At 47.5% G+C, this 27,920-nt stretch overlaps 1 protein-coding gene across 1 annotated transcript in view; it reads left to right on the top strand.

Annotated features, from left to right (window-relative positions):
* Positions 1–27,864, top strand: part of CCDC62 (coiled-coil domain containing 62) — a 35,948-nt gene extending 8,084 nt beyond the window's left edge. The window contains exons 2-9 of the mRNA XM_060249164.1: positions 2,668–2,791; positions 6,137–6,225; positions 10,050–10,150; positions 13,284–14,012; positions 21,868–22,042; positions 22,906–22,908; positions 24,187–24,318; positions 27,790–27,864. Coding sequence (XP_060105147.1) covers positions 2,668–2,791; positions 6,137–6,225; positions 10,050–10,150; positions 13,284–14,012; positions 21,868–22,042; positions 22,906–22,908; positions 24,187–24,318; positions 27,790–27,864 — 1,428 coding nt within the window. The remainder of the gene's footprint in view (positions 1–2,667; positions 2,792–6,136; positions 6,226–10,049; positions 10,151–13,283; positions 14,013–21,867; positions 22,043–22,905; positions 22,909–24,186; positions 24,319–27,789) is intronic.
* Positions 27,865–27,920: the final 56 nt, after the last annotated feature.

Below are 27,920 nucleotides of genomic sequence, written 5' to 3'. Positions count from 1 at the left end.
GTCTCAGAGCGGCTCACAATCTCCTTTACCTTCCTCCCCCACAACAGACACCCTGTGAGGTAGATGAAGATATTGGATTTATATCCCGCCCTCCACTCCGAAGAGTCTCAGAGCGGCTCACAATCTCCTTTACCTTCCTCCCCCACAACAGACACCCTGTGAGGTGGGTGGGGCTGAGAAGGCTCTCCCAGCAGCTGCCCTTTCAAGGACAACCTCTGCCAGAGCTATGGCTGACCCAAGGCCATTCCAGCAGCTGCAAGTGGAGGAGTGGGGAATCAAACCCGGTTCTCCCAGATAAGAGTCCGCACACTTAACCACTACACCAAACTGGCTCTCCAGTGTTGGGCCACACACCCCCGATGTAGCCAATCCTCCTGGAGCTTACAGGGCCTTGATTTGCCACTAAAACCCAAAGATTAGTTTAAAAAATTGTCTTTGTCACTGTATACCTCACCTAACGTTTAAAGAGTTCACCAGGTGATACCTAACCCCAGGCAGGTTACATCACATTATTGGTTATCTTGCAGCACACTGGAAGAAATGTGGAGAAATGTTCTCTAATGACACAGCAAACAGCCAGCCTTCTCACAAATGGAGAAGATTGGACAGGGGATTTAAAACAGAAGGGTCAGGATTCAGAGTAGGGTTGCCAACCTCCACCTGGAGATTTGCCAGAATTACAGTAGTTCTCCAGATAACAGAGATCAGTGTTGTTCAGTCACACAGTCGAGTCCGACTCCGTGACCCCATGGACCAAGTCACGGCAAGCCCTCCTGTCTTCCACTATCCTCCAAAGTCTGCTCAAATTTGTGTTAGTTACATCAGTAACGCTGTCCAGCCATTGCATCTTTTGCCGTCCCCTTCTTTTGCCTTCTGTCTTTCCCAGCATCAGGGTCTTCTCCAGTGAGTGCTCCCTTCTCACTTGGTGGCCAAAGGATTTGAGTTTCAGCTTCAGCATCTGACCTTCCAGGGAACAGTCTGGGTTGATATCCCTTAGATCAGTTCCTCTGGACAAAATGGCTACGTTGGAGAGTGGGATCTATGGCATAATGCCCTGCTGAGCTCCTTCCTCTCCCAAACTCTGCTCTGTCCAGGTTCAACCCCCAAATCTCCTGGAATTTCCCAACCTGGAGCTGGCAACTCAAGTCAGGACCAAGCTGGCTATTCTAGGAATATCTTGGAACCAAGAAAACCAACAATTACGTGTTAATCCCTATTTTCCGCCATCAGATTATGATTAAGGACTACAAGCTTCTTAATGGCATATATTGTAATTTTAGAGTCATGGAGTAAAAGGACAGGTCCTCTTGTGGATCAAAAACTGGCTGAGTAATAGGAAGCAGAGAGTGAGTATAAATGGGCAGTCTTCGCAGTGGAGGACGGTAAGCAGTGGGGTGCCGCAGGGCTCAGTACTGGGTCCCATGCTCTTTAACTTGTTCATAAATGATTTAGAGTTGGGAGTGAGCAGTGAAGTGGCCAAGTTTGCGGATGACACTAAATTGTTCAGGGTGGTGAGAACCAGAGAGGATTGTGAGGAACTCCAAAGGGATCTGTTGAGGCTGGGTGAGTGGGCGTCAACGTGGCAGATGCTGTTCAATGTGGCCAAGTGCAAAGTAATGCACGTTGGGGCCAAGAATCCCAGCTACAAATACAAGTTGATGGGGTGTGAACTGGCAGAGACTGACCAAGAGAGAGATCTTGGGGTCATGGTACTCACTGAAAATGTCAAGACAGTGTGCGTTTGCAATAAAAAAGGCCAATGCCATGCTGGGAATTATTAGGAAGGGAATTGAAAACAAATCAGCCAGTATCATAATGCCTCTGTATAAATCGATGGTGCGGTCTCATTTGGAGTACTGTGTGCAGTTCTGGTCGCCGCACCTCAAAAAGGATATTATAGCATTGGAGAAAGTCCAGAGAAGGGCAACTAGAATGATTAAAGGGCTGGAACACTTTCCCTGTGAAGAAAGGTTGAAACGCTTGGGACTCTTTAGCTTGGAGAAACGTCGACTGTGGGGTGACATGATAGAGGTTTACAAGATAATGCATGGGATGGAGAAAGTAGAGAAAGAAGTACTTTTCTCCCTTTCTCACAATACAAGAACTCATGGGCATTCAATGAAATTGCTGAGCAGACAGGTTAAAACGGATAAAAGGAAGTACTTCTTCACCCAAAGGGTGATTAATATGTGGAATTCACTGCCACAGGAGGTGGTGGTGGCTACAAGCATAACCACCTTCAAGAGGGGTTTAGATAAAAATATGGAGCAGAGGTCATCAGTGGCTATTAGCCACAGTGTGTGTGTGTGTGGGTGTATATATATATATATATATACACATACATATATATATATATACACATACATATATATATATATATAAATATATATAAATTTTTGGCCACTGTGTGACACAGAGTGTTGGACTGGATGGGCCATTGGCCTGATCTAACATGGCTTCTCTTATGTTCTTTAATGCCAGTACAATCACCTATGATAAATAATGAACATGGTCTAATTTTAGATCTGACATTACATTCCCAATATTTTGTACTATATGGTTCATCAACTTGGATGCCCTAACAAAGGAAAAATAACTGGAGATGGGAGCTGCCGTCCAGTCTAAAGGCATGGATATGTGTTTCTGTGGGAGGGGTTTTCATTTCAGCAAAGCTTTTCTTATTTTACAGATGACCTCAGTGAAAAAACAAAAGAGAACAATGAACAGAGGGAGGGAATCATACGGCTCAAACAAGAAATCAGTTATATGAATAACGAGCTGATGTTTAGTGGTGAGTAGACCAAACAACAAAAGCTTTTTGGACTGTGGCTGTTCCGGCGGGGGGGGGGGGGGGAGGGCAAAAAGGGGATGCACCAACAGAAACTCAAAGCAGGGAAGAAAAAACAATAGCTCAGTGGAAAGAACAATTTTTATTATAATTCGTTCGGAGATCCCAGTGTGTTTCACACACTGCTTTTTCTGGGGATCTGAAATAACATATAAAAAGATTTAAAAAAGAAATCTGTAAACACATAAATACTGAAAACTGAAGACAAGCAGTTCAGTCCAAACTGAACAGGCAAAAGTATTTACAGGAGCTGTTAATGGCAGAGGGATCACAATAAACCCCTTTGAAAACTTAAGACTGATTTTTTTAAAGGAACATTATTGGCTTTTTGCTTGTGTGATTCTTTTTTAAAAGTTTGTTGCTGGCAGCAGCCTAGAAGTTGGATGAAAACGTATTCTGCATTCAGAACTAGCCAGTTTTGTTGTTATTGTTCAGGGAGGTGGGAGTCAGTCCCCCCATCGTTTGATCAGAGGGCTTTGGTTTGGCCACAAACGCCAGCCGGCAGTCTTGTCAACAAAGTTGCATGTAATTAATCTTATTTGCTCGCTAGCACACCTGATTCCCTAGATATGCTGTGCATATGCTGCTCCTCATCAGCAATTAGATTTCTTGGAGTGTTCATGAACAGTAGACAAGTGGAGTGGAGGGCCAAGGTTTCAACTCCCTCCCTCCACCATGCTGCTGTGGTGTATATTGCCACCTTCATACTCTTCTTTTTGCCCCTTGCTGGAAAGTTGCAGGGGTACTGGACAGGGAATAGTCCTCAGCAAGGCTTTTTTTTGTAGAAAAAGCCCAGCAGGAACTTATTTGCATATTAGGCCACACCCCCTGACACCACCATTGTGTCACACAGGGCTTTGTTGTAGGAAAAAGCCCAGCAGGAACTCATTTGCATATTAGGCCACACCCCCTGACATCACCATTGTTTCGCTCAGGGCTTTGTTGTAGAAAGAGCCCAGCAGGAACTCATTTGCATATTAGGCCACACCCCCTGACACCACCATTGTGTCACACAGGGCTTTGTTGTAGGAAAAGCCCAGCAGGAACTCATTTGCATATTAGGCCACACCCCTGACATCACCATTGTTTCACTCAGGGCTTTGTTGTAGAAAAAGCCCAGCAGGAACTCATTTGCATGTTAGGCCGCACCCCCTGACATCACCATTGTTTCACACAGGGCTTTGTTGTAGAAAAGGTCCAGCAGGGACTCATTTGCATATTAGGCCACACATCCCTGACACTAAGCCAGCTGGAACTGCGTTCCTATGCATTCCTGCTCAAAAAAGCCCTGGTCCTTAGGAGTTGCCTCTGGCTTTGAGGCCACCAGCTGCTAATTCCTGCTATGGGTCAGTGTTTTGGGGGTAACCTCTGGTATGAAGAGCTTTGGGAATCTTTCAGATCAGCTTGCATCTAATTCTGTCAGCTGAGGAATGCCATGAATGTAAGGATTGTTCCCCCTCTGCTTGTGGCATACTTGGGACATTGCATGCCTCTGCAACCACGAAGGTTAGAAACTTGTGTTCAAGAACTGGAACATCATAACTAGAGGTGAGCCCATCGGGTTGTGGTAAAGGAGTTTTGTTGCCAGCTGCAGTTTAGAATTTATGCCTCCTTTCTGCCCTCACAAGGCCCACCAAGGTGCCTAACAATTTAAAAATACAATACAATCACATTTTAAAGCCATTAAAATCAACCCCCTCCCCAAACATACATCATTAAAACAATTAAAAACTGAGTTAAAATACATACAAAGACATAAAAACAGCAATTAAAACATTACACATTGTTTGCTCTTGTTTTCATTAAAAGCTTTAAAGAGAAGACGACGACTGCAGATTTATGCCCCTTGCCCTTCTCAAGATACTCAGAGCGGCTCACAATCTCCTATATCTTCTTCCCCCACAACAGACACCCTGTGAGATGGGTGGGGCTGAAGAGGGCTCTCCCAGCAGCTGCCCTTTCAAGGACAACCTCTGCCAGAGCTATGGCTAACCCAAGGCCATTCCTGCAGGTGCAAGTGGAGGAGTGGGGAATCAAACCCAGTTCTCCCAGAGAAGAGTCTGCACACTTAACCACTACACCAAACTGGTTCTCAAGCCAGTGTGATGCAGTGGTCTAAGTGTCCAACTCGAACTGGGTTCAGATCCCCCCCTCTGCCAGGAGTCGTGCACACTTTCAACCTAACCTACTCCACAGGCTTGCTGTGAGACTAAAATAAGAAGGAAATGGCCATGTGCTGAGATTCAGTTTGGTATAGTGGTTAAGTGCATGGACTCTTATCTGGGAGAGCCGGGTTTGATTCCCCACTCCTCCATTTGCACCTGCTGGAATGGCCTTGCGTCAGCCAGAGCTCTCTTATCTGGGAGAACCGGGTTTGATTCCCCACTCCTCCGCTTGCACCTGCTGGAATGGCCTTGGGTCAGCCAGAGCTCTCTTATCTGGGAGAACCGGGTTTGATTCCCCACTCCTCCACTTGCACCTGCTGGAATGGCCTTGGGTCAGCCAGAGCTCTCTTATCTGGGAGAACCGGGTTTGATTCCCCACTCCCCAACTTGCACCTGCTGGAATGGCCTTGGGTCAGTCATAGCTCTCTTATCTGGGAGAACCGGGTTTGATTCTCCACTCCTCCACTTGCACCTGCTGAGATGGCTTTGGGTCAGCCATAGCTTTCATAGAAGCTGTCCTTGAAAGGGCAGCTGCTGTAAAAGCACTCTCAGCCCCACTTATCTCACAGGGTGTGGGGGGGGGGGGAAGGTAGAGGAGATTGTGACCGCTCTGAGACTCTGAGATTCAGAGTATTGGGTGGGATAGAAATCCAAAATCTTCATCTTCTTCTTCTTCATGTGTGCTGCCCTGAGTTCCTCAGAGGAAAGCCATGTTTAAAATGGCTCGGTGTGCCTCCTCCAAAAACTCTTGATTTAAATCGAATCCCTGCCCAATCCTGATGATTCGCAACCAGCCGCCACAAGGGTTATCGGTCCATTAATGAATGAGCTGAGGTTGTTGACTTCAAAGCCAGCAGCAGCTTTGGTCTGTCAACCAACCCAGCTGCCAGTCACTGACATAAACAAGCTGGTTAGTGATGGATGAGCCCTTGACCTGCCTCGCCAAGCTCTCATTAGTGAAATTAGCAGCCACTTTAAAGGCTGACGAGTGACACTTTTTGGCATCTCCCTGAGCTATTGGCAAGGAGCCTCTGCCCGAGTGACAAGGTTACTGTTTAGTTCTTTGGAGTCTGTTGCTCCTCGGTCAGTTTTCTGTTTCAAATTGATTCGTCTGCCCCAACAGTTGAGAGAGCGAACCGAAAAGATCACCTTCTTCAGTCCGCAAAATCGAAGCAGCTAAGGACTGACACAGAGCTCAGCAATTTGCGACAGGTCTGATTCCCAATTTCTGTGGTTTTATTTTATTCGGGGGGGGGGAGGGGGGGTGGTTTAGTTTTGGACTTGGAAGGTGTTTTATGTCTCAACGGAACAGGATCAAAGGTGGACAAACAGCTGTCACAATGCACGGGCTATACGTGGGTGCCAGGGTGGTGGTGTTCGTGGGTGCACGGTGGTGGTGTTCGTGGGTGCCAGGGTATCCGCCAACACCTTTTCTGGAGCCCACCCAAGCACTTCTGGAAAGTTGCAGAGCCTGATGGGGCTTTTGCCCAGGAGAAGTTCTAATTGTCTGTGGAGATTAAAAAGCAGTCTGTTAAACAGACCTGCCTGGAATGCTGAACGTTTTATAGTTGGCTCTGCCTCAGGTGACAGCCATTTTGTGGTTGGCTCCTCCCCCCCTTGGCAGCCATGTTGTGGTTGGCTCCACCTCCCTTGGCAGCCATTTTGTGGTTGCACCCACTGCCCTGTGTCAGAATTCCAAAGGTGCCCTCAGGGTTAAAAAGATTGGGAGCCCCTGCCCTAAACCATATTTGAGCTCTCTGTGCTTTTGAAAGCTGTCCAAACCCTTTTGAGTCGACTGAGTTGCTTCCAAGGTAGTGCAAACCAGAAAATGGTGGCTTGTGCTTCCCCTTCAGCAGGGGAAAGAACTAGCCTCAAACCACACTTGAAAGCAGCCTTCCCTCTAAGCGCAGTTAGTGTGAGCTAGCTCACAGTTCTTTAGCCTCTTGCTCACACATTTTTGTCTTAGCTCTGGAAAAATGGCCCCAAAGCAGACTGATTATAGTACCGGATCCGCTTCAAGGTTCTAGTGCTAACATTGAAAGCCTCACGCGGCCTGGGACCAACATACCTGCGGGACCGTCTCTTTCCATATGTGCCCAGGAGGTCGTTACGTTCGGCCTCCCAACATCTGTTGGCCATCGCCGGCCCAAGAGACGCCCGCCTCCCCTCAACTAGGGCCAGGGCTTTTTCAGTCCTGGCCCCAACCTGGTGGAATCAGCTCTCTATTGAGATCCAGGCCCTACCTGGCTTGTTAGCCTTCCGTAGGGCCTGTAAAACGGAGCTGTCTCGCCAGGCTTTTAGCTGAGTCTGCGAGCGTCTATTCTTGATCTGGTTGGCTTCCCCGGCCAGCGCTGTCATCTGTGCTAGGAAATGGAATAAAAACTGCCATCCCTATGAGATATTATGATGTGAGATGGCTAGGCTGGGCAATATGTGATGTCATGGTCATCTGAGTACTGTCGAGTTGTCCGTTTATAAAATGGTTTTTGTTGTCTTTTATTGTTTTATCGTATGTTGTACTCCACCCTGAGCCCTACGGGGAATGGGCGGAATAGAAATCGACTAAAATAAAAATAAATTTATGCACGAGCTCACAACTTTGAATGCCTGTAGCTCATGAAGGAGACGTTTTGCTCACAAGACTCCACAAGCTTCAAGGGAGTATTGCTTGGAAGGCCTGGGCTGGTGCAGAAATCCATCAGTTGCTTGCAGGTCTGCCACCCTGAGCTCCCTCCAGGAAGGGATGATGGATATGCTGTAGAACAGTGGAGAGATTCTGCCCCTACTCTGGGGTGGCCTACACTGTTCTCTCCTCTGCCATTTTATTCTCCCAGCAACCTGAGAAGGTACGTTTACAAGATAATGCATGGGATGGAGAAAGTAGAGAAAGAAGTACTTTTCTCCCTTTCTCACAATACGAGAACTCGTGGGTATTCGATGCATTGTTGAGCAGACAGGTTAAAATGGATAAAAGGAAGTACTTCTTCACCCAAAGGGTGATTAACATGTGGAATTCACTGCCACAGGAAGTGGTGGCGGCCACAAGCATAGCCACCTTCAAGAGGGGTTTAGATAAAAATATGGAGCACAGGTCCATCAGTGGCTATTAGCCACAGTGTGTGTGTGTGTGTGTGTGTGTGTGTATATTTGTTGCCACTGTGTGACACAGAGTGTTGGACTGGAGGGGCCATTGGCCTGATGCAACATGGCTTCTCTTATGTTCTTATGTGACACAGAATGTTGAACTGGAGGGGCCATTGGCCTGATCCAACATGGCTTCTCTTATGTTCTTATGTGACACAGAATGTTGAATTGGAGGGGCCATTGGCCTGATCCAACATGGCTTCTCTTAGGTTCTTATGTGACACAGAGTGTTGGACTGGATGGCCCATTGGCCTGATCCAGCATGGCTTCTCTTATGTTCTTATGTGACACAGAGTGTTGGACTGGATGGGCCATTGGCCTGATCCAACATGGCTTCTCTTATGTTCTTATGTGACACAGAGTGTTGGACTGGATGGGCCATTGGCCTGATCCAACATGGCTTCTCTTATGTTCTTAGGTGACACAGAGTGTTGGACTGGATGGGCCATTGGCCTGATCCAGCATGGCTTCTCTTAGGTTCTTATGTGACACAGAGTGTTGGACTGGATGGGCCATTGGCCTGATCTAACATGGCTTCTCTTATGTTCTTAAGTTAGGCTAAGAGCTCACCAAAGGTCGCCCAGGGGGGTTTTCATGGCAAAGTGAGGATTTGAACTTGGGCCTTCCCCACTCTTTGTCTGACACTAATTACCCTGGTTGTCATTTAAACAACAGAACAAAGTTTGAGTCCAGCGGCAGTTTTAATAAAGTTTAATTTGTGTGCACAAAGGCTTATATCCGGAATTAAACTTTGTTTGTCTTAAAGGTGCCACTGGACTCAAACTTTGCTCTCCTTGCTTCAGACCAACGTGGCTGCCCGCCTGAAGTTAAACGAAACTTTGCCAGTTAACATAAGAACATAAGAGAAGCCATGTTGGATCAAGCCAACGGCCCATCCAGTCCAACACTCTGTGTCACATAAGAACATAAGAGAAGCCATGTTGGATCAGGCCAATGGCCCATCCAGTCCAACACTCTGTATCACATAAGAACATAAGAGAAGCCATGTTGGATCAGGCCAGTGGCCCCTCCAGTCCAACACTCTGTGTCACATAAGAACATAAGAGAAGCCATGTTGGATCAAGCCAACGGCCCATCCAGTCCAACACTCTGTATCACATAAGAACATAAGAGAAGCCATGTTGGATCAGGCCAATGGCCCATCCAGTCCAACACTCTGTGTCACATAAGAACATAAGAGAAGCCATGTTGGATCAGGCCAATGGCCCATCCAGTCCAACACTCTGTGTCACAGAAGAACATAAGAGAAGCCATGTTGGATCAGGCCAGTGGCCCATCCAGTCCAACACTCTGTGTCACATAAGAACATAAGAGAAGCCATGTTGGATCAGGCCAGTGGCCCATCCAGTCCAACACTCTGTGTCTCATAAGAACATAAGAGAAGCCATGTTGGATCAGGCCAATGGCCCATCCAGTCCAACACTCTGTGTCACACAGTGGCAAAAAATTTTATACATACACACACACTGTGGCTAATAGCCACTGATGGACCTCTGCTCCATATCTTTATCTAACCCCCTCTTGAAGGTGGCTATGCTTGAGGCCGCCACCACCTCCTGTGGGAGTGAATTCCACATGTTAATCACCCTTTGGGTGAAGAAGTACTTCCTTTTATCCGTTTTAATCCGTTTAAGTTCAGCACTTTGCGGTTTGCCCAATTGCAGAAGACTTGGAAGACGGAGGAGAAAGGGAGCGAGCGCGAGGCTTGTTCTTGTCTGAGCTCAAACAGCGTTCGCCGTGGCTTCTGAACTGGCCCCTCGTATTAATAATGGCTCAAGATGGAATGCCTAAAAAGAACAGGCGGGGTTTTGGTTATAGCTCTTTGAAGCCCCTGAAACTGGTCCGTTTCTTTCCTTCTTGTCATCCCTCAGATCTACCTGAAGCAGCAGCAGGACCTGCAGTTTCTCCACTTCAGCTTGGAGAGTTCTCAAGAAGCCAAACCGACACCCAAGAAGGAGGCCCATGAAGCAAGGTAGGCCTGATAAAGGGGCTTCAGATCATGATCTAAGAAGTGGCCTGAAGCAAAGAGCAGCGGGCTGGAGAAGGCTTTTTATAGGCACCATCAGAGGCGTTGGACCATGCCTTCCAAGGGACTGGGGATGAGTGGGAGAGATTTTGACGCAAAGCCAGCGTATCGGGCTTCTCAGAGCCTGGTGTTTTTTTTTTCCCCAGCCCTGCATGTAGAGTGGTTGAAAAATAAAATAAAATCCTTCCCAAATCACAAGGCTTCTGAACACCTGAGCTGCAAATAGGTATTTGCTGACATTTTCCCCACCTGCTCCTGTGTTTGAGCAGACTGCTTTATGGTTGATTGCTGCAGCCTGCAACTGGGAACTCCGTGGGAAGGACCAGTAATCCCCCTCCCCACCCATGCCCTTGTGTTGGAAAAAAAGGAGGCAGGCTACAAATTGCACCCTTTGTGTTGGTCTTTGTCAGCCAGACAAGCCAGCAAGAAACACCTTACCTGTACCAGATCAGGATGTTGCTCCAAACTGGGGAGAAGCTGTGATTCAGTGGTAGAGCATCCACTTGACATGCAGTAGTTCAGTCCCTGGCATCTCCAGTTAAAAGGACCAGGCAGCAGTGTTCTCTCTAAATTGAGTTAGTGTGAGCTAGGTCACAGTTTTTTAGCCTGTGGCTCACACATTTTTGCCTTCGCTCAGGAAGGATGACCCCAGAGCAAACTAATTTATACGGTGGCTCACAACTTTAACTGGAGAGCCAGTTTGGTGTAGTGGTTAAGTGTGCGGATTCTTATCTGGGAGAACCGGGTTCAATTCCCCTCTCCTCCACTTGCACCTGCTGGAATGGCCTTGGGTCAGCCATAGCTCTGGCAGAGGTTGTCCTTGAAAGGGCAGCTGCTGTGAGAGCCCTCTCCAGCCCCACCCACCTCACAGGGTATCTGTTGTGGGGGAGGAAGGGAAAGGAGATTGTGAGCCGCTCTGAGACTCTTTGGAGTGGAGGGTGGGATATAAATCCAATATCTTCATCTGCCTCACAGGGTGTCTGTTGTGGGGGAGGAAGGGAAAGGAGATTGTGAGCTGCTCTGAGACTCTTTGGAGTGGAGGGCGGGATAGAAATCCAATATCTTCTTCTTCTTAATGCCAGTAGCTCACAAAGTAGAATTTTTGCTCACACGATGCCACAACTTAGAGGGAACATAGCCAAGGCAGTAGGTGATGTGAAGGACCTCTGCCTGAGACCCTGGAGAGCTGCTGCCAGTCTGCATAGACAATACTGACATTGATGGACTGAGGGTCCGATTAAGGCAGCTTCATATATCCCTGTGTTAACAGCTACCCATTTGCTACAATGTTGGGCAGAATGTAATTCTCAGGATGGGTTCAGGTGGCTCGCCATGTTGGTCTGCAGCAACAGGACAGAGTTTGAGTCCAGAGGCACCTTTAAAACTAACGAAGTTTAATTCTGGGTATAAGGCCAAAGGCCAGTTCTACACTAGACTGCTAATCTTGGCTCAGCCCTGTCCCCAAACTGATTTTCTCCACCAAAATAATAGCCTCATAAACTCCTAGAGCTGATTTCTCTGATTCCATGATTCAAGCGTGGAATGTCAGTTTTCGGGGCAGTTTGTGTGCATGCACACTTCTTTAGATGTATTCTCGGGATGGTAAGAATCCATTTGTTGGGGTTAACCAGAGTTCGCAAAGCAGCGCATAAACTTTTGGGTTATACAGAACTCTTGTCTCATGCTCAATGTTGGGAGGAAAAACACTGAGACGAGGAAGGGGTAATTTATCAGGTTGAAGGCTTGATGTTAACTTCTGTCCATAGCGTGTTCCAGTTGTAAGATAGTAATAAAGGAAGCTCGTGCAGATTAGAAGTTTGATACAGAGCCTGCTGGACAGAAAAGCAAATGGGCTTTGAAAATCAGCAGTGATGTAGAGCAGCTGTCCCCAACCTTTTTGGCACCAGGGACTGGTTTTGTGGAAGGCAATTTTTCCAGGGACTGGTGGTGGGAACGATGGTTTTGGGATAATACAATTGTGCATTTTATTTCTATTAGTTTGGCATGGTGGTGAAGCATGCAGACTCTTATCTGAGAGAACCGGGTTTGATTCCCCACTCCTCCACTTGCAGCTGCTGGAATGGCCTTGGGTCAGCCATCGCTCTCGCAGGAGTTGTCCTTGAAAGGGCAGCTTCTGGGAGTGCTCTCTCAGCCCCACCCACCTCCCAGGGCGTCTGTTGTGGGAGAGAAAGGTAAAGGAGATCGTGAGCTGCTCTGAGACTCTGAAATTTGGAATGGAGGGCAGGATATAAATCCAATGTTGTCATCTTATTACTACATTGTAATATATAATGAAATAATGATATCACTCACGGCCCGGTTGCTAACAAGCCACGGACCAGCACCGGTCCACGGCCCGGTGTTTGGGGACCCCTGATGTAGAGCATTGCTGGTAATTCATGGGGCCTGCATAAGGGAGAAGAAGAAGAAGAAGAAGATATTGAATTTATATCCCGCCCTCCACTCCGAAGAGTCTCAGAGCGGCTCACAATCTCCTTTACCTTCCTCCCCCACAACAGACACCCTGTGAGGTAGATGAAGATATTGGATTTATATCCCGCCCTCCACTCCGAAGAGTCTCAGAGCGGCTCACAGTCTCCTTTACCTTCCTCCCCCACAACAGACACCCTGTGAGGTGGGTGGGGCTGGAGAGGGCTCTCACAGCAACTGCCCTTTCAAGGACAACCTCTGCCAGGGCTATGGCTGACCCAAGCCATGCTAGCAGGTGCAATTGGAGGAGTGGGGAATCAAACCCAGTTCTCCCAGATAAGAGTCCGCACATTTAACCACTGAACGAAACTGGCTCTCCAGACCAAACTGGCTCTTCATAAGATAATAGAAAAAAAAAAGATGTTAAAAGTATTTACAAAATTTGGAGGCTTAATTTTAGAACCAGAATGCAGGCAGTAGCTGCCAAATGGGGCAGCGTTGGGAGGCTGGGCAGGTATATAAAACCTGGAAGGGGTGTCATCTTGCCTAGGAGCAATAGCGCAGGGATTGACTGCTGTGGGGATAATTATCTTCGTATGTTGTTGAATGCCGTCTTGATAACATGAGCTCCTTATTCCGCCACTTCTAGCATAGAGATGGTTTTGTCAGATCTCAAGAATGGCAGCGACAGAGAGGTGGCCTGTAGTGAAATCGCTCAGAAGACACACCCATGTTTTGTGCACAATCCCCCAAGCAGCTTGCAACCTTGCCTCATATGCAAAGCTGAGAATAGGCAGCAGGCGCAAGACTCCGGCTCCAAGGAGCAACTCACAACAAACTCAGATGCATTTCAGGAAGGGGCATTTGGCTGTTTAGAAACTCTCCCTAGAGAAGAGCAGTCACAGAGCAGTTCCTTGAGCGCAGGCAGAGTAGAGAGCGGACCCGATTCGCAGACAGACAGCACCTGGACGCCGGACGAGAGGGAATCTGCCCAAGCGTCTGAGCGAAACCCTGTCACCTTTCTGCCGATGCACGAGCACTGGCTGGACTTGGATTCCTTCATGGAGACCACAAAGAGCCGTAGCCCCACGTCAAAACTCTCTGACAAATTTGACAGGTGCTGTAAAGCTGCAGGGGCAGATCCCGCTGGGGTTCCAGGTGGGCAAAGCCCCCAGACCTCTCCCCGTCTGGCAAGAGCACTGGATCCCGGCGGTTCCTGTCGCTGCTCTGCGAACAAAACCTTGCCGCACCAGCCCATTACGGACCAAGAGTGGATGCAGATTTTCAAGCCGGCCAAAGCGGAAGGAGGCACACAGCTCGGAGCGCTTGCGAGTGATTCCCAGGCTAGTTGTCGAATTAAAAGCACCAAGGCAGAAAGGTTAGGTGATTTTTCTATTTATATCAAGATTAAGTATTCTACAGTTAAGTTGTTAATTGCCCTCCTCCCAATAAAGAAAAAACATAAACTGTACAAAATCTTTAGAGTTTGTAGAATCTTTCGGGCTCAAGTGCCGTGTTCTACTGGAGAAAGTTTTTCTTCCAGACGTTTCGTTCTCAGGTGCGGAGGACATCCTCAGTGGCGTTGCAGCCGGAGCAGGCGCTCTGACCTTCTTGGCTGCTGTGCATAGCAGCCAAGAAGGTCAGAGCACCTGCTCCGGCTGCAACGCCACTGAGGATGTTCTCCGCAGCTGAGAACGAAACATCTGGAAGAAAAACTTTCTCCAGTAGAACACGGCACTTGAGCCTGAAAGATTCTACAAACCCTAATGATGTTACCAGCCGTGAAAACCTGAAATCTTTGTACAAAATCTGTTATTGAACCAGCTAGTAGTTTGAAACTGAGTGCCCCCTTCAAAATATATGTGCTTAAGGAAAGTATTCCTGGTAGGGTTGCCAACCTCCAGGCGGGGCTTGGAGATCTCCTGCTATTGAACATATGAAGCTGCCTTATACTGAATCAGACCTTTGGTCCATCAAAGTCAGTATTGTCTTCTCAGACTGGCAGCGGCTCTCCAGGGTCTCAAGCTGAGGTTTTTCACAGCTATTTGCCTGGACCCATTTTTGGAGATGCCAGGGATTGAACCTTGGACCTTCTGCTTCCCAAGCAGATGCTCTACCACTGAGCCACCGTCCCTCCCCTATTGCAGTGAAATGACAGAAATCAGTTTCGCTGGAGAAAATGGCTGCTTGGAAGGGTGGACTCTATGGCAGGGGTGGCCAACAGTAGCTCTCCAGATGTTTTTTGCCTACATATGAAGCTGCCTTATACTGAATTGGACCCTCAGTCCATCAAAGTCAGTATTGTCTAAGACTGGCAGTGGCTCTCCAGGGTCTCAAGCTAAGGTTTTTCACACCTATTTGCCTGGACCCTTTTTCAGTAGAGATGCCGGGGATTGAACCTGGGACCTTCTGCTAACTAAGCAGATGCTCTACCACTGAGTCACCGTCCCTCCCCACTACAACTCCCATCAGCCCCTGCCAGCATGTCCAATGGCTGGGGCTGATGGGAGTTGTAGGCAAAAAAACATCTGGAGAGCTACTGTTGGCCACCCTTGCTCTATGGCATTGTACTCCGCTGAGGGCTCTCCCCTCCTCAGGCTCCACCTCCAAAATCTCCAGGTATTTCTCCCACCTGGACTGGCAACCCTAGTTCTTAGACACTAGTAGAAAAAAGAAAAGGCAAAGGTAGTCCCCTGTGCAAGCACCAGTCGTTTCCGACTCCGGGGTGACGTCACATGACGACGTTTTCATTGCAGACTTTTTACGGGGTAGTTTGCCATTGCCTTCGCCAGCCAGCTACACTTTCCCCCCAGCAAGCCGGGGACTCGTTTTACCAATCTCAGAAGATTGGAAGGCTGAGTCAATCTTGAGCCGGCTAAATGAAAACCCAGCTTCCATCGGGATCGAACTCAGGTCACAAGCAGAGAGCTCGGACTGCAGTAGTGCAGCTTACCACTCTGCGCCACGGGGCTACTTACACGCTAGCTTATATTAAAAGCTCATCCCTCTAGATCAAAGTCATGAGGGCTGGATCTGACATAAATGAGATCTTGTCAGGCCGGGCCGTGCGTGTCATAAAACGTAATGCCAGGTAGCAGAGATATAAACTTTATAAAGGACACGCAATTAAAGGGTTAAAAAAACCTTACAATAAAACATGCTTAAAGTATTAGCAGTATTAGCACTCTTGCAATATTGTGTTCAGTATCAAATTGCACTGCTACAGCACCAACCCCAAATCAGACTTTTCCCTGCAGCCACTGTGGCCGGATCTGCCTGTCCCGCATTGGTCTTGTCAGCAACCACCGAGCCTGCAGCAGACGTGGACTACTGCACCCTTCTTAAATCTTCGTTCGCGAAGTCAAGCCAAGAGAGAGATCAAATCAAGCTCTCCCTCCCTCCCACTTTCTCCCCAAGAGAGGAACCTCAGCCAATGGAGAAAATAGAGGCTTTGCTCTGTATTTTCCGTGCAATTGAAAAATCCTGGCAAAGCAAGCTGTGACACAGAAAGAACGAGAGGGAGAAGGAAGCAGATTTACTCGCAGGCCTGATTGGAACCCTCCGGGGGCCTGATCCAGCCTCCAGGCTGCTCATTTGACACCCCTTCTTAGTCCAACCACACACATAACACATGGCCATTCAGCCAGTTTTATTTATTTTTTTTAAATCAGCCCTGTTGTTTGCCGGCGGGCAGCAACTAATAACTGCCAAGGCTTTTCTCTGCTCCGGTTGTTAGATAACTCTTCAGCAAGTCTTCTCTGGGCTGTAACACATGCAGTGCTCTTTTGCCACATCAGCAGACTCTCGGGCAGGAAGACGCCAGGCAATTCCCTGCTCAGGCTGGCAGCTGCGACCGCAGTCCTGGTGTGTCGCGGGGAATTGCTACAGAGAAGACTTGCATTCGCCTGTGGCGTGTTGGTTGTCCTGACATAGTCATGAGGGACAGGATCTCTGCACATGCTCGAGGATGCTCTGGCTCCCTTCGCATGTGATTGAGCTGAGCACTGGGGTTTAGCCTGCTGTTGTGCCGGCCAGAGAGGCCAGCCTCCAGGTGGGTCCAATGCTATAAGGGAGAATCACGGAAAGGTTGAAGGCAGGGAAAAACCGTGATGCAATAACGAAAACAATTTAACCAAATTCAAAATTAGTAAATGTCAAAGGTTTTAAGAACATAAGCGAAGCCATGTTGGATCAGACCAATGGCCCATCCAGTCCAACACTCTGTGTCACATGAGGACATAAGAGAAGCCATGTTGGATCAGGCCAATGGCCCATCCAGTCCGACACTCTGTGTCACATAAGAACCTAAGAGAAGCCATGTTGGATCAGGCCAATGGCCCATCCAGTCCAACACTCTGTGTCACATAAGAACCTAAGAGAAGCCATGTTGGATCAAGCCAATGGCCCATCCAGTCCAACACTCTGTGTCACATAAGAACATAAGAGAAGCCATGTTGGATCAGGCCAGTGGCCCATCCAGTCCAACACTCTGTGTCACATAAGAACATAAGAGAAGCCATGTTGGATCAGGCCAATGGCCCATCCAGTCCAACACTCTGTGTCACATAAGAACATAAGGGAAGCCATGTTGGATCAGGCCAATGGCCCATCCAGTCCAACACTCTGTGTCACACAGTGGCCAATATATGTATGTGTGTGTGTGTATACACACACACACACACGCATATACATACACACACACACACACATATACTGTGGCTAATAGCCACTGATGGACCTCTGCTCCATATTTTTATCCAATCCCCTCTTAAAGCTGGCTACGCTTGTAGCCGCCACCACCTCCTGTGGCAGTGAATTCCACATGTTAATCTTGAAATAATCTGCATTTCACACAGTGCATTCATTTAAAACTCAACTGGGTGAGTCAATTCAATAACATTCCATAGCAAGTTGCATCTAAGCACACATCCAGCATTTTACAGAAATTAATTCAACAAACAAAAGTGCTTTGTGCAGAAGAAAGTGCTTGTATAATAAAGTGCCCAAATTTGTACATTAGTCCATTTCATGAAGACTCCATAGTATCCACCTCTGACGGAGCCTGGAGCCGGCTATTAGCTCGCCGCGCCGTTTCCAATCTCTTTATCAAAGAGGGGTGTCCAAAGTAATTTCAAACTTTCGCTGCACAAAATCAGCGGTTAATGAAGAATGTATTAGAATACAATGTAAGTATTTGCAGAAGTTACAACGTAAGAGAAGCCATGTTGGATCAGGTCAATGGCCCATCCAGTCCAACACACACACACACTGTGGCTAATAGCCACTGATGGACCTCTGCTCCATATTTTTATCTAAACCCCTCTTGAAGGTGGCCATGCTTGTGGTCGCCACCACCTCCTGTGGCATTGAATTCCACATGTTTGTGGTACATGCATGATTGGTACATAAGATTACTTGATATAATCTCTTGAGTTAAAAAGGTAACTATTGGGAATCAAGGGATTACAGTCTTTTTCTCATAAAGATGACAAAGAAGAGATGTTATAACAACCAAAGGCAATTCTATTATTAAAAAAAAGTCTGGAAAAAGTCCAGAAAAGGGCAACTAGAATGATTTAAGGTTTGGAACACTTTCCCTATGAAGAAAGGTTAAAACGCTTGGGGCTCTTTAGCTTGGAGAAACGTCAACTGTGGGGTGACATGATAGAGGTTTACAAGATTATGCATGGGATGGAGAGGGTAGAGAGAGAAGTCCTTTTCTCCCTTTCTCACAATACAAGAACTTGTGGGCATTCAATGAAATTGCTGAGCAGTCAGGTTAAAACGGATAAAAGGAAGTACTTCTTCACCCAAAGGGTGATTAACATGTGGAATTCACTGCCACAGGAGGTTTGGAAAGGCTGTTGAAACTCAGATGAAGCAAAGCAAGCCGGATTTGGCCCAGGATATAAGTGGTAGCTTGCAGAATTGGGACCACACTAGCAGCATTCTTTTGAAGCCAGGGCTGAGGGCCATAGGTAGTACCAACCAGATCCAGTTCAAGTTCAGGATACATTAAGTAAAAGAAACTAGAGCAGTTCAGTAGAAAATGGCAAATGTGTTCTGTCCTGAAAGATAGGAAGCATAAAGTTAGATCTCGTTTCAGAATTAGTGAACCAGCTTTAGAGGACGCAAGCTTTCCAACTTCACAGAACTATTCATCAGACACACGCTGGCTCATGAAGAATCCAGTGAAGGCTGAAAGCTTGCATACTCTTGCTGGGACCTGATATCGTTGTACCTGTTTGGTCTCATCTGGATTCCTTGGAACAGTTTGTTGGTTGTTGCCTCCTTTTTAGTTTCTCAGACAGGGAAGAATACATCCAAGGCCTGAAACAGTCAAACTTGCTTAACAGCTGATAACAAAGAAGCGATAGAGGCAATAGAAAACTGCGAACAAAGCTTGCAAATAACTGCAGCTAAACTTGAGAGGGTCAGCTTCTCAGGAACAAGCAGGGGGATTTTATTCATTGTTTGGGATCAATACAAAAGTGCTGGCTGGCAAACGCACACACAAACACACATGCCGCTCTTTCAGCAGTTTGAAGGTTGCTAAGAAGTCATTTTGTTCTGAATAAAGCAAACTTTGACTGTGCGTTTTAGAAAAATGTTTGCGCTTTGCTTTCCTCAGAGCTGAACATTTCAGCCACTGAACAGCTGTAGATTTTCATTTAAATTTGACAACTGGTGCCCTTGGGTTGGCTTAGGGTTAACCCTAGCCCTAACCCTGTGCAAGCACCAGTCGTTTCTGACTCTGGGGTGATGTCGCATCCTGACGTTTTCACGGCTGACTTTTTACGGGGTGGTTTGCCATTGCCTTCCCCAGTCATCTACGCTCCCCCGCCCCCCCGCCTCCAGCAAGCTAGGTACACATTTTACCTCCCTCAAAAGGATGGAAGGCTGAATCAACCTCGAGCCGGCTACCTGAAAACCCAGCTTCTGCCAGGATCGAACTCAGGTCGTGAGCAGAGAACTCAGACTGCAGTACTGCAGCTTTACCACTCTGCGCCACGGGGCTCTTACCCAGATTGGGTTGGTTTACCCAGATCAGAATGTGGTGCTTTCCTCAGGGCAAGGAGCCTTTTCTTGAAGGACGAGGCTCAGGGGTGGTGTGAAGGGGTGGAACAGCACCCTTCGGTGAATCTTCATGGGTCTTCATCCGTCTGTTTTTGGGGTGCAGGGATTCCAATGTCTGCGCACAGGAGTTTCATTTTTGCAAGAGTCCCAGAAGGGCTTGCAGTAGCCACCTTTGGTCACCCAGCAGAGTCCAGGCCCGGGGCAGGGGATTCCTTGCACGACATGACAACCTGACTTGTCTAGTTACATAGCAGATTGGGCTTGAGAATGTTCTAGTCTCCTCCGTTGTGGGCCAGGTCCCACTATCTTGAGAACTATCTAGCAACAGTGATCCACGCCATGGTCACCTCGAGGTTGGATTACTGCAAGGCTCTCTACATGGCCTTTGTGCCGAACCCGAAAGCTGCAGCTAGTGCAGAATGCCGCGGCCCGGCTGTTGTTAGGACTCCCAAGAAGGGAGCACATCCGGCCAGGGCTCCGGGATCTGCACTGGCTGCCAATAGCTTACCGAGTCCGGTACAAGGTGCTGGTTATTACCTTTAAAGCCCTATATGGCCTAGGACCTGCCTACCTGAAGGACCGTCTCTCCCCACAGGTGCCCCAGAGAGTACTGAGATCGGGAACTCGAAATCTCCTAGTTATCCCCGGGCCAAAAGAAGCCCGATTAAAATCTACCAGGGACCAGGCCTTTTCTGTTGCGGCCCCCTCCTGGTGGAACCAGCTGCCGGAGGAGGTGAGGGCCCTGCGGGACCTTGCCCAGTTCCGCAGGGCCTGTAAGACAACCCTCTTCCGGCTGGCCTATGACTAGCTGGTACAGGAAACCAGGTGTAGTTATATTAGAGGTTGCTGTCCCTAATGTTTTAAATGGTTTAAATGTCTTACAATTTTAAATATTTTATAATTTTAAATGTATTAATTAATTTTAACTGTTTTATGCTTAAATGTTACTATGTGAAATCTTGTGCTGTGAGCTGCCCTGAGCCACTTGTCGGGAAGGGCGGGATATAAATAAATAAATAAATAAATAAATAAATAAATAAATAAATAAATAAATAAATAAAACTAGAAACTTGAAACTGAAGTTTAAAGTGGGAGGCCTTGGGTTGAAAAGAATTACCCTTTGGGCTGTGTGTCGTGACTGCCTGTCATCCTCCTGTGTCAGACTCATACTTAGGCCTATTTAAAAACAAAAATTAATAAAAAATACATAACACATTAACACGATAAGCACATATTTGATTGATCTTAATCTCAGTCAATCCAGCAATTTATAAACAAATACAAAACACAGTGAATCAGGCAGATTACAGATTAATAAAAGGTCAAGGCAGTCCCCTGTGCAAGCACCAGTCATTTCCGACTCTGGGGTGATGTTGCTTTCACAATATTTTCACAGCAGACTTCTTACGGGGTGGTTTGCCATTGGCTTCCCCGGTCATCTACGCTTTCCCCCCAGCAAGCTGGGGACTCCTTTGACCGACCTCGGAAGGATGGAAGGCTGAGTCAGGTAGCCTCAAGCCGGCTACCTGAACGCAGCTTCCGCCGGGGATCGAACTCAGGTCGTGAGCAGAGCTTAGGACTGCAGTACTGCAGCTTTACCACTCTGCGCCACGGGGCTCTTACAGATCAATACTATGCCTCAATAAATAAATGCTATGGTTCGATAAATAATTAGCTACAGAAAAATCACATACCATACTGTTTTAGATATGGCTTAATTCAATCCAAATTCAATGTTTCTGTTTTTTATTGATTCCTGTGGTTTATTTTGAATCCAATACTGAATGAACTTTGAAGGAAAATTGTCTCATTTGTAATATCCCCTTCCCCAGTTTTTTTATATACGGAAATGTCCCCCATCAACATTGTATGCCAGGGGTGGCTAACGGTAGCTCTCCAGATGTTTTTTGCCTACAACTCCCATCAGCCCCAGCTAGCATGGCCAATGGCTGGGGCTGATGGGAGTTGTAGGCAAAAAAACATCTGGAGAGCTACTGTTGGCCACCCCTGCTATGCCATATTCTTCTTAAACTTTCCTCAATGTCAGGTGCTTTTTTGTTTGTTTTTGTTTCCATGCATGGAGATTTAGACCTTTTCATAGAAAGTATACAGGAAATTCCTGGAAAAGATCACATCTTTTTACATTTGTTATGCAGCAGCCATGATGCAGTCCTGACTCTTTCAGACTTGGGCCCTCCTGTTTTGACTTCGACGCATAAGTCAAGTAGGCCCAAGAGGCGTGAGAAGCTCCTCGAGCCAGACCTCCCCTCCAAGCTTGCAAGTGTGCCCGAAGTCCCGGAGGTGAGTGGATGCTGCTGTCCTGCCATCCTTGTAAGACAGCCCATCTCATTGGGCACAGCCATAGCACGATGCCTTTCCTTATTCCCCTCCCTTTGGCTGCCCTCTCTTGTTCCAGGCACTGCTTCCAGGGCAGTCTTGGGGCTTACCTTAGCTATAGCTCTAGTTTGACTGGACCAGCCATTTCAGGACAGAGCAAGTGACGGTACAGTTTGCTCTGTATCCTTCTGTATATCCTGTGCTGCCCCCATGCTTGGTCCTGTCATCTTATCTGGGGTTGGTCCCAAGTCCGTAGCTACTGGGGAGCCCGGGGGGTGGCCAGCTGCTCCATCCAAACCCCCCTTCCACTTGTATGGCCCCTCCTTTCCCTGCCGCCTTTCTCCCCGTGCTCTTGCTTCCCCCGTTTTTGCCTCCCCCACTGCCCATTTCTGCCTCACCTCTCCCTGCCGCCCGTTTTTGCCTCTCCCCTCCCCGCTGCCCGTTTTTGCCTCTCCCGCTCTCCCCGGTGCCCGTTTTTGCCTCTCCCGCTCTCTCCACCGCCCGTTTTTGCCTCTCCCACTTTCCCCACCACCCGTTTTTGCCTCTCCCGCTTTCCCCGCCGCCCGTTTTTGCCTCTCCCGCTTTCCCCACCGCCCGTTTTTGCCTCTCCCGCACTCCCTAATACCCATTTTTGCCTCTCCCGCATTCTTGTCTCTCCTGCTTTCCTCACCACCCATTTTTGCCTCCCCAGCTCTCCCCGCAGCCCGTTTTTGCTTCCTCTGCTCTCCCCGCCCCGTTTTTGCCTCCCCCACCCTCCCCATTGCTCTTGCCGCCCCATTTTTGCCGCCCCCGCTCTCCTCGTTGCTCTCGCCACCCTTGCTGCTGCCGCCACTCTCCTTTTAAGATTATTTTTAAAGTATGTGATGCCATTTTGGGCCCCGGGCCCCTCCACCTAAAATTTTATTCTCTCCCCCCCCCCCCTAAAATTTTCTGGCTCTGGGCCTGGTTGGTCCTGAGATTGTCTTGAGGCCTGAGTCACGCCTCCCTGCTTCCCAGCCTGGATTTCTGATCTAGGGCTGCCAGCTCCAGATTCAGATAGATCCGAAGATTTGAAGGTGGAGCCCAGGAGGGTGGGGTTTAAGGGAGGGTATAATGCCTTGCAGTCCACCTTCCAAAGTAGCCATTTTCTCCAGAAGTGTTTTAAATAAATAATAAATAAGCACAATGTGGCCAAGTGCAAAGTAATGCACATTTGGCCAAGTGCAAAGTAATGCACATTGGGGCCAAGAATCCCAGCTACAAATCCAAGTTGATGGGGTGTGAACTGGCAGAGACTGACCAAGAGAGAGATCTTGGGGTCGTGGTAGATAACTCACTGAAAATGTCAAGACAGTGTGCGTTTGCAATAAAAAAGGCCAACGCCATGCTGGGAATTATTAGGAAGGGAATTGAAAACAAATCAGCCAGTATCATAATGTCCCTGTATAAATTGATGGTGCGGTCTCATTTGGAGTACTGTGTGCAGTTCTGGTCACCGCACCTCAAAAAGGATATTATAGCTTTGGAGAAAGTCCAGAAAACGGCAACTAGAATGATTAAAGGGCTGGAACACTTTTCCTATGAAGAAAGGTTGAAACGCTTGGGACTCTTTAGCTTGGAGAAACGTCGACTGCGGGGTGACATGATAGAGGTTTACAAGATAATGCATGGGATGGAGAAAGCAGAGAAAGAAGTACTTTTCTCCCTTTCTCACAATACAAGAACTCGTGGGCATTCGATGAAATTGCTGAGCAGACAGGTTAAAACGGATAAAAGGAAGTACTTCTTCACCCAAAGGGTGATTAACATGTGGAATTCACTGCCACAGGAGGTGGTGGCGGCCACAAGCATGGCCACCTTCAAGAGGGGTTTAGATAAAAATATGGAGCAGAGGTCCATCAGTGGCTATTAGCCACAGTGTGTGTATAAACACAACACAAACAGTTGGCATTCTGGGAGATCTCCAGCCCCCCCCCCCCTCGGAGGTTGGCAATGTTTTCCTAACCCCACTGGCTCCCAATTCTACCATTGCCTGCCTTTCCAAAGCATCTTCATGCAGCCTGGAGATTTATGGTGTGAGCTCGTACCCTTCCCCTGTGGTCTCTGATGGCACTGGACCTTTTCCTGCAGTCTCTGAACCTGTTCTGGTAACCTTGTAGGATTCCTGCTCACCCACAAGTAAACTTCAAAAACTACTGGCAGAGTCCCGGCAGATGTTAGCCGACCTGGAACGCAACTACCTGCTCCCCGATGCTCCTGGTTGCAGTCCCCAGGAAAGCAGCCCCTCAGAGGTAAGCTTACCATCGCAACGACTTCAGCGATTGGGAAAGTTAACTTTTACTAATATTTTAAAATTCCACAGAACAATCAGCACAGTCAACAACCATCTTCCTTATCTTCAAACCCCTTCCAACCTTCCCAGCAATTAACACAGAACAATGGTCACATTCAACAGCCAGTTTCCTTATCACTACCCTTCCAGGAAGCCCCACCAAACAATGGGCACACCCACAAACCTATTGCCCTTTCACCACACCCCCTCCAGCCTAGAAATAGCAGCTCTCCAGCAGCCCTGGCCCCACTCAATGCACAGCAGCCAAGAAGGTCAGAGCGCCTGCTCCGGCTGCAACGCCGCTGAGGATGTTCTCCGCAGCTGAGAACGAAACGTCCGGAAGGAAAACTTTCTCCAGTAGAACACGCCACTTGAGCCCGAAAGAGTCTACAAACCCTAATGATGTCACCAGCCGTGAAAACCTGAAATCTTTGATAATATTTTAATAGCATAGTGCCTTCAAAATCACCACTTCCCCTGAGCCAGAAATCCACTTCGACAGGCCTCCGGTGGAAAATAACGCCCAGTCCTTCTCTCCCAGCAAATGTGTTAATCTTTACAATGTCACATGGCTCCTGTTGTCCTCTGTAAGAATTTGCCAGAGGCAAACCCATCAAGTAAAATGACTGAACTGGATTTTGCCATGAGCAGAGGCCAACGCCACGCTGGGAATTATTAGGAAGGGAATTGAAAACAAATCAGCCAGTATCATAATGCCTCTGTATAAATCGATGGTGCGGTCTCATTTGGAGTACTGTGTGCAATTCTGGTCGCCGCACCTCAAAAAGGATATTATAGCATTGGAGAAAGTCCAGAGAAGGGCAACTAGAATGATTAAAGGGCTGGAACACCTTCCCTATGAAGAAAGGTTGAAACGCTTAGGGCTCTTTAGCTTGGAGAAACGTCGACTGAGGGGTGACATGATAGAAGTTTACAAGATAATGCATGGGATGGAGAAAGTAGAGAAAGAAGTACTTTTCTCCCTTTCTCACAATACAAGAACTTGTGGGCATTCGATGAAATTGCTGAGCAGACAGGTTAAAACGGATAAAAGGAAGTACTTCTTCACCCAAAGGGTGATTAACATGTGGAATTCACTGCCACAGGAGGTGGTGGCGTCCACAAGCATAGCCACCTTCAAGAAGGGGTTAGATAAAAATATGGAGCAGAGGTCCATCAGTGGCTATTAGCCACAGTGTGTGTGTGTGTGTATATATATATATATATATATATATATATATATATATATATATATATTTGGCCGCTGTGTGACACAGAATGTTGGACTGGATGGGCCATTGGCCTGATCTAACATGGCTTCTCTTATGTTCTTATGAACAGGCCCGGCAAGAATTCACTCCCATTTCAATCCCGGAAGAGATGGGGCAGAATCTTCAACTAGTCTTGATATAGCAATCGAGGGATTTTTAAAACTTGCTTTTCTACTTTAAATTCCCAAGCAGAAATTGGGCTAACAAACGCGTATCTTTACCTGCCCCCGCTGTGCAGTCCTAAACCAAGCTGCACCCTTCTAAAGCCCATTGAAGTCAATGGATTTAGAAGGGTTTAATTCTGCCTAGGATTGCACTGCTTGAGGCTGAAAGTGCCGTCTTCTCTGTTGATCTCTAAAAATAGCAGGTTTTCTTTTGTAAAGCAAACCAGAGTGTTTTACCTGGAAGATTGTTTCACCTCTCCCTCAAATTGAAATTTTGCTGGATCAAGCAAAGTCATTTTCTGCCTCGGTTCTCTAATTGGTAAATGTGGAGCAACGGTGACTATTCCAGCTTGTGTGAACTCTCTCTTCCTCCCCACCCCCATCTCTGCTTCAGTTTCATCTCGCCACGAGACGGTGTGACACCCCTTCTCCACCTGCTTACAGTGCTTATCACCCACCACAACCTCTTTGTCTCTCTCTTTCTCTGTGTGTGTGTCTCTCTCTCTCTGTCTCTCTCTCTTTCTCTTTGCTTCAGGGTTCCAAGTAGGTCAGGCATTCACAGCACTACCCTTCTTGCCTTTTGAAGAAATACGTAGGGCGCCATGACCATTTCACTTTTCAGGTCCTCTCACTCTCAGAGACGTTAGCAGACAGGGTAGCAGACAGCCCCCTTTAAAATAATTCCTCCTCGCATACCTCGTTGGGGTTGAGGTCTCAAGCTCATGCTGCCAGAAATTGTTCATATCCTAAATTATGTATAGACCGCAAACTTAACTGGTGTGTTTGTGTGGGGTGTTTCTTTCCCAGAGACCCATAGCCCACAGGGTTAGGCAAATAAGCAGTTCACTTTTATTTGTGGGTTGAGCATAATACTGAAAAATGTAAGGTAAGGGTTACAATGTTTTTTTTCCATTGAACATTTGAACTGTTCCCCTATTATCTCATTTGGGATCTTTTGTTAAAAATTGATTTTTTTTTCAGTCCATTTAGCTTTAAGCTGCTCTTCACCTCAGCTTCCCTCAGTCAGACATACCCTTCTCTATTTAACCCTCTGCCATCTCCCAAGTGCCATTTTTCAGCCATTTCTCCCTAGCAGTCCGTCAGCTCCCATTGGTCACTCTTAGGGAGAGGCAGGACATAACTTGTCTGTCACAGATGGTGTTAGCAGCGTAAGTTTCTCGGACAAAGGTGCAAAGATGCTCGGCACTGTCTTCGCTATACAAGCAGGCAGGGACAGGGATGTTTGAAAGTGGTTTTGTCACAGTTTCTGTGCGGGCGCCTAGCGAAAGAGCAGTTCTCAAACTCTTTGAAGCTGGGCCCACTTCTAAATGGACGTTGCCTTTCAGATCCACTGGCCTGTTAAGCCCTGAAGGGCAGCCATGTTAGTCTGTTGTAGCAGAAATAACGAGGTGTTGTCTGGTCCTGGAAAGACCCACTCTAATCAACCATAACTTCTCGTAGCTTAGAACCCACTTCAGCCCCTTCGAGTCTAGGGAGACAAGGCGGGATGGAGATTTTTTTGAACAAAAAATGCAAGTATCTCACCATTAATTAACATGGTATGAGTTTATGTTGTCTGTGTCATTTTTAGTATTTTGAAATATATAGTGTGAACTGGGTTGTCTTTCACGGCCATTTTGCATGTAAGGGAAGCCCAAATTTGCCATCACACCTCCCAGAGCTGCCACTTCCGAGTTCACCCATCTGCGACCCACTTTTGTGTCCAGATGCAAAGTCTGAGAGTTATGAATCAGGAAGGCTCTGGGTTCGAGTCTTGTCCAGTTCCATGGCCTTAGGCAGGTCTCTGTCTGCCTCTCTGTCTCTCTCTCTCTCTCTCTCATTCTCAACCTTCTGTCTGGAATATGGAGGCAGTATTACTGGCCTACCTTACAGGAAGACATGGTTTGCTTTGGAAAGAGAAAGGCCATGTGTTTTTCCTATTGTTGCTAGCAGTGTTTATTTTGACGTGCGGTTCACTGTCTTCATACCCTTTAGTGGGCAGAAGAGCATCCAGGGAGGCTACCGGCTGCTGAGGAAACCCAGATGAAGCTTTCTCTCTTCTCTCTCTGACCTCAGGTGAGGACCTCTGCTGTTTCCTTCAGGCTTTGCGGCAGTGCATATTGGTG

Source organism: Heteronotia binoei, chromosome 11, assembly GCF_032191835.1.
Source record: "Heteronotia binoei isolate CCM8104 ecotype False Entrance Well chromosome 11, APGP_CSIRO_Hbin_v1, whole genome shotgun sequence".
Lineage (NCBI taxonomy): Eukaryota > Metazoa > Chordata > Lepidosauria > Squamata > Gekkonidae > Heteronotia > Heteronotia binoei.
The sequence above is the reverse complement of the archived record's forward strand: the minus strand, read 5'-3'. Positions and strand labels throughout refer to the sequence as shown.